The sequence below is a fragment of the Limanda limanda genome, chromosome 5 (assembly GCF_963576545.1).
Source record: "Limanda limanda chromosome 5, fLimLim1.1, whole genome shotgun sequence".
NCBI lineage: Eukaryota > Metazoa > Chordata > Actinopteri > Pleuronectiformes > Pleuronectidae > Limanda > Limanda limanda.
In genome coordinates this window covers 19,712,314-19,718,313 of record NC_083640.1, presented here as the reverse complement: position 1 = coordinate 19,718,313, position 6,000 = coordinate 19,712,314, and the positions used below count along the sequence as shown (strand labels likewise).

The window sequence follows — 6,000 nt, the reverse complement described above, 5'->3', positions numbered from 1 at the left end:
AACAAAATCACAAGAAAGAACAGCTGCATGAACAAGGACATATCCCTGGAACCATATACACACACAAACCAGACGTACACACACACACACACACACACACACACACACACACACACACACACACACACACACACACACACACACACACACACACACACACACACACACACACACACACACACACACACACACACACACACACACACACACACACACACTCTCTGGAGGTCCACTGGGCCCATCTGGTGAACCAACAGTCCAGGTTGGTCTTAATGACAAATAATGAGCCTTCACTAAATAACAGCTTGGATGGATTTCATCTCCAATTCAGATTTTATTAGAATGTTATTCACAGAGTTACAAAATTCATTTCTGTTTCAAGTCTTTCACACCATTTTCTTTTCTTTTTTTTTTAACATCGCTGGCTATTGGCACATTTTAACTTCATACAACTCATTTGAAGAACAATTAATCATTTTGTTACTTATGGCAAGGTACAGACAAATCGTTTCTTCAACATCTCCTTGATGAAGACATTACATTTCAAAAACATTTGAACACAGACCTGGATTGAATGGAGCTGAAAGGGGAAAGAGACTCCTGTCTACCCATTTTGACATTCTCTCTATTAAATTAGAGCAATCATGAAATCTCTAGGCTTCAAACAGCTGGAATCGCTGTCAGCAACAACACTAACAACCTCTGTGTGTGTGGTTGTGTGTGTGTGTGTGTGTGTGTGTGTGTTAGTGTGTGTGTGGAAAGCGGGTGTCCTACAAAGAGCAGCAGGCATCAAGTCAAAGAATCCAACTGTCCTTGTACGATTTCAAGCTGAAAGAAGAGGAAAAAAATGTAAGTTTTTGGAAAACAAGTGCACAAACACACACACACACACATTCAAAGGAAAAGTCAGACATTGAAAGAAAAATAATTTTAATAAATATGAGATACGCAGGCAGATGTATCTTGTCAGGAAATGTCTGCTAATTAGCATGAAATGAAATATGGAAGAAACACCACAATATACATTTGATTTGCTCTTAAAGGCGACACCACACACACTAAAGAAACTAACCTTGTTGTAGAATTCAAGCAGCTCCTGGTGGTTAAACTCAACAAAGACATTTTCCTGGACCTGTAAATTGAGAGAGAGAGAGAGACAGGTACATTTAGAGAGAGTCAGAGATGGATATAAGAGACTAAATTCTGAGGAAAAAACCCAGCGGTAAGAGCACACGCGTAACAGTCATGACCGAGACGTATCCTGTCGGCTTCTTGTGCTTTCTATAAAAACCCTCATTAATTATTGCTGCTCTCTGGCCAGGACGTACTATCCTCTAAGTGTTATCCATCAGAGTGAGTAAAAATACACACAAGGCAAAGTCATTGTCCGCAAACACACGGCGGAGAAACTCGTCTCGCCTTCTCCTTTGGGTTTAGGATTCATTTCAAAAAAGTTGCTGCATCAGTTGCATACATTGAAATATGAACACTGAACATGATTCTGAACGGTAGAATGTTTCAGCACCGACATCACAACATAGGGTCTGTGTCACTAACAACTTTCTGTATCTGCTGAGATTTTATAAGATGCAATATTTGTGAAGGAATACAGACAATTGAGAAAATACTGCAAATACTGCATGGTGTCAAGTCAGGGATTTAATCAAAATCAATGTAATGGAGCAATTTTAAGATTTATGAAGATTTGTGAACACTGCTCCTGTATTTCAGCTTCAAATCAGTTTTCAGTGAGGTGACAACAACTTGAGTGACAGTTTCTTCTCAGACATTGTGTACTGTACCAATATGTGCTTATACTTAGCGTCCCCTGGGAGACTTGTGCTTTTTCTCTCTCTCTGAAAAGACTACTGGCCCCAGAAACTATCGAGAGGAAACAAGGTTATGCAGAAAACTCATAAGAAACCAGGGGCAACCAATCTCTGGACTATTATTATCATCATCTCCATCACTCCATCAGAAACGAAAGGCTGAACAAAACCCCCAAGAGCGGGCATAATGGCCATCCACTTTATCAACACCCATCATTGAGCAAATAGGTATAATATGTGAAATGCTTAGCACAGAATAAGGACAGGAAGTGACTGTTGATAACAGTGCTGAACTCCTGGAGCTGAGGAGGAGGAGGAGGAGAACGAGAACGAGGAGGAGGGCAGGACAAGGCAGGAGGAAGAGGTTGAAACGGTGAATTAACGACGGATACAAAGAAAGACAGAAACAAATAAGTAATAGGAAATCTCTGCTGAGAGTCGTATGTATCCTGTCGTGTCTGCAGCTCTCCTCCCTGCAGTTCGGCGCTCGGAGACTAAAATGTGGCTTCGGGGCTGGAAGCGAACTGGTTGGCTGGTTGGATGCGTGGGTGGGTGGGTGGAAGGAGGTCATGTGTCACGGCAAATTAATAACTGAGATATTAATTAGAAGCAACGTTAAAAGTCAATATAGGAGGAGCGCGCAGAGGGAAAATGTTATCTCTTGTCAAAGCTGCAACTCCACAGTACGAGGAGAAGTAGGGCAGCCTTGAATTTAGCTGCAGCAGAAGAAAAAAGTGCTGCAAGGATCGTTTCTGCAAAACAGGTAATAAAACAACGTATTTAAGGGCTGGTAGCAAGTTATCAGAAATGAAGACGAGTACATTAAAGTGGTTCCACGAGGTGATGAATTATTCTTCAGTATTGTTAGGAATTTTTAATTTTTTTTTTAGGTTAAATGATGAACGTTGCCAGCGCCTCTGATCTGATTTATGGGTCGAACAGCATGCTGTAGTTTATCGATCTCCACTCTGACAAACTCTACTACAGTAATGAAGAGAAACCAAGTGGTGCAGAACTACGTCATTTACGTTAAAGGTCTTTAGGATCCCATCGGAAAAAAAGAAAGAAACACTTGTCCTCCCACTGAGCAGCCGGCTAGACAGAGGTGAGACATGGGGCAACTGAGAATTCAGCTTCAATATATGTTGTCAATCAAAACCGAGCAAGAATAAAGTGATGAATACAAACCGAAGTGCTACACAGCAGTGGAGGATGAAAGTTTGTTGGTGTGCGTTCGTGCTTATGTGAATGTTAATCTGACAGTGTGTGTTTGAGGAGAATTTCCAGGCACTGCTGGGTGTGTGTGTGTGTGTGTTAGAAAGAAAAACATTGTTTGTCCTGGGAGCATATGCACAAGTGTTTGTGTGTCTGTGTGTGTGTGTATGTGTGTGTGTGTGTGTGTGTGTGTGTGTGTGTGTGTGTGTGTGTGTGTGTGTGTGTGTGTGTGTGTGTGTGTGTGTGTGTGTGTGTGTGTGTGTCTGTGTGTGTGTGTGTGTGTGTTTGGCCCATCCCATTGTTCCTCAGGGTTGAGATTTTGCCAGGCAGTAACCCAACATGGCTCTGACAGATCTGGGCTAACACCAATGGGGATAGGATGCATCTTCCTCATCATCACAGCTCTATACTACCAGTCCGCACACACACAGACACACACACACACACACACATGCACGTACATAACACTTCTGATCCATCTCAGAGCCCAAATCCTGTGTCAGGCTACAGAAAACTGGATTAAAGCATGAAGATAATCATGAATTCACTTGCATGTGCTGTTCCATATGTTCAACTACAGTAGACTATAGTACAATATAGGCTACACACAGAGGGAGGTCCAACAATGAGACGGAATAAACTAACAAAACACAACATGGTTAAATAAATAAATCTTTCAAACACATGTCATTATTCAAATGTGGGTCAATATAGTTTGTTGCAGCTCTTCATACAAGAACCTTCCAACAAGCTCACTGATATAATTCCCTGGATGAGCTAATGTTCATTACTTAGAAGTAATGACTGGAAGCTTCTTTGAGAGAACACGACACCGAGGAAGACGTCACGACTGACAGATGAGACTGACTCCAGATTGGTGGAGCCTGTGTATCGGCCGAACCTCGACACCGCAGCTCCACACCACCATCACTACTGACCAACCCAAGATGGCAGCACCTGTATCCAGGGTGATTTAGCTACATTTTCGACAGCAGGAATTGGAGACGTGTCCATAGAGTTTATGGTTTTGACCCTTTGAACTTTGCGGGGACATTTCCACATTACCAGTACCAGATCTCAGAAGTTACACAGCTTGATACTAGACACAGCAGAAACTCCAAAGAAAAGTTGCAGAATAATGAACTACCCTTCAAGTAGATTGGTGTGAACCCGAACGTGTGCACTCCCCCTGAAGCCCAGACAGGAACATCTGGTGTCATAGATTAACAACCTGTGAGTGCAGCGCTGGTGTTTGCAGGAGACCACTTTCATCAGCTTTCAGAGGTTGTTCTGTTTCTGACTGAACCATTCTGTGTTATTCCGATTGATAACAAAACAACACATTCAACGAGCAGTGCTCTTCTCCGATCATGCGGCTACAGGTGTCAGTAATGTCAGTTTAAATAAGGCCATGGTGCACGGCACCGAGCTGTGGAATTCTCATACCACAAGAAACTGTGTGACTGGATCTTTGTGGATGCAAAACTGCACTTTTCATCAATTATTTGCTTCAGCGCAATAAAGCAAAGTTTGGATTTGAAACACTTGTCAAAGCAGTGAAATTCTTTCTTTCCGCTGAGTGCTTCACAACTACTGAATTCCTTATTTCTCTGCATTAAAAGCAAAGATAGGCCGAGTAGGAATGCGTAAAGGGAGTGAGAGGGGGAGACGACACGGGAGATTGACAAAAGCAAAGAGGGGAGGAGAGAAATAGAAAGAGACAAACGATAGAAATGAAAGGCAGCGTTGGAGCTGGAGGAAAGGAGAAACACAGTGCCAGAGAAAAGAGCTTAAAGATTGAACATTTGCGATAACTCAAGAAGGTTGAAAGGAAAGCAAGTCAACCTAAAGCATCTCAAACGCTGAAACTAAAAAAGAATCCACTGTCACAAAGAATGTGTCTTATATCCAGAAATTTAACTTCAAACCTGATACAACAACAAAGCTGTCGATAAGCTCACAGTGAGACAGGGAAGGAGAGATGGAACAACACTCCTTTAGAGTCTGTGTGAAACTGCCTGCTGGGTGAAGCAGGCTTAAAATATGCATGAAAAAAGTCCATAGCAGACACAAAGTGAAGCAAATCAGGCTCAAGTGTCGACAACAAGCGCAAATCAATCTTCAGCTGAGATGCAGTCAAACGAGGTGACCTTGTGTGAAAGTTTGTGTCCTGGAGGAACATAGAGAAGTTTACGAGTTGGTCTGTTTGCATTGATCAGGGCAGGAAAGGGCAACGTTTAAGGATATCAAATATTTTATTATACACTGTGAAAAAAACTGTTATTACAGTTTAGTTAGTAATCCTACAGAGTTTTTGGTGGAAATACAGATACAAATACAAACCATTCAATAGGATGTGTACTTTTTGTATTTTTTAGATAGAATCAATGTAATTTGACTCAAGACTATTAAGCAATCAAATAACAGTGTTAAGAAAAATCTATAATTTCCTGTTTTATTTAATTATGGATGACATAATACTACTTTTTGTCAAAGAAGAATTAAGAAATAACAAAAAAACTTAAATAACATTTATGGGGAATAACGTTTTACAGTGTACGTATGTGTTTTATGGGTTGTGCACTTTATTCTGCTTATTTGTATTCTTACTCTCTTCACTTTCTCTTCCTTCATATCTCCCTCTTTTGACTTTTCTGGCTGTGAAGCAAATTTTAATTTCCGTGCACAAAGTTCCTGTATAAATAAGTTTTTGCTTACTTGCATGTGGCAGATTATCATATTTTACTCTTCACTGCTGACTCCCTCTTTTAGTCTGAGGAGGCCGTTTGTCCAGAAGGAGAGAAGCAGACTGTTAATAGCCCTCCATTAAGAAAACTGCTCTGATGTGGGCGCTTTGGTAAATATACAGGAGTAGGAGATAAACAATGTTGAAAATGAATGATTGAATGAACACATGAATGATTACAGAGGTTTGTTTGTTATTGCTGAAGCCCAC

The 6,000-nt window shown here is 41.1% G+C and overlaps 1 protein-coding gene across 1 annotated transcript in view; it reads right to left on the bottom strand.

The window, feature by feature from the left end:
• Positions 1–301: 301 nt before the first annotated feature.
• commd10 (COMM domain containing 10) overlaps positions 302–6,000 on the bottom strand; it is a 57,777-nt gene continuing 52,078 nt past the window's right edge. The window contains exons 6-7 of the mRNA XM_061071512.1: positions 1,073–1,132; positions 302–828 (exon numbers count right to left, since the gene is read on the bottom strand). Coding sequence (XP_060927495.1) covers positions 790–828; positions 1,073–1,132 — 99 coding nt within the window. The 3' untranslated portion in view covers positions 302–789. The remainder of the gene's footprint in view (positions 829–1,072; positions 1,133–6,000) is intronic.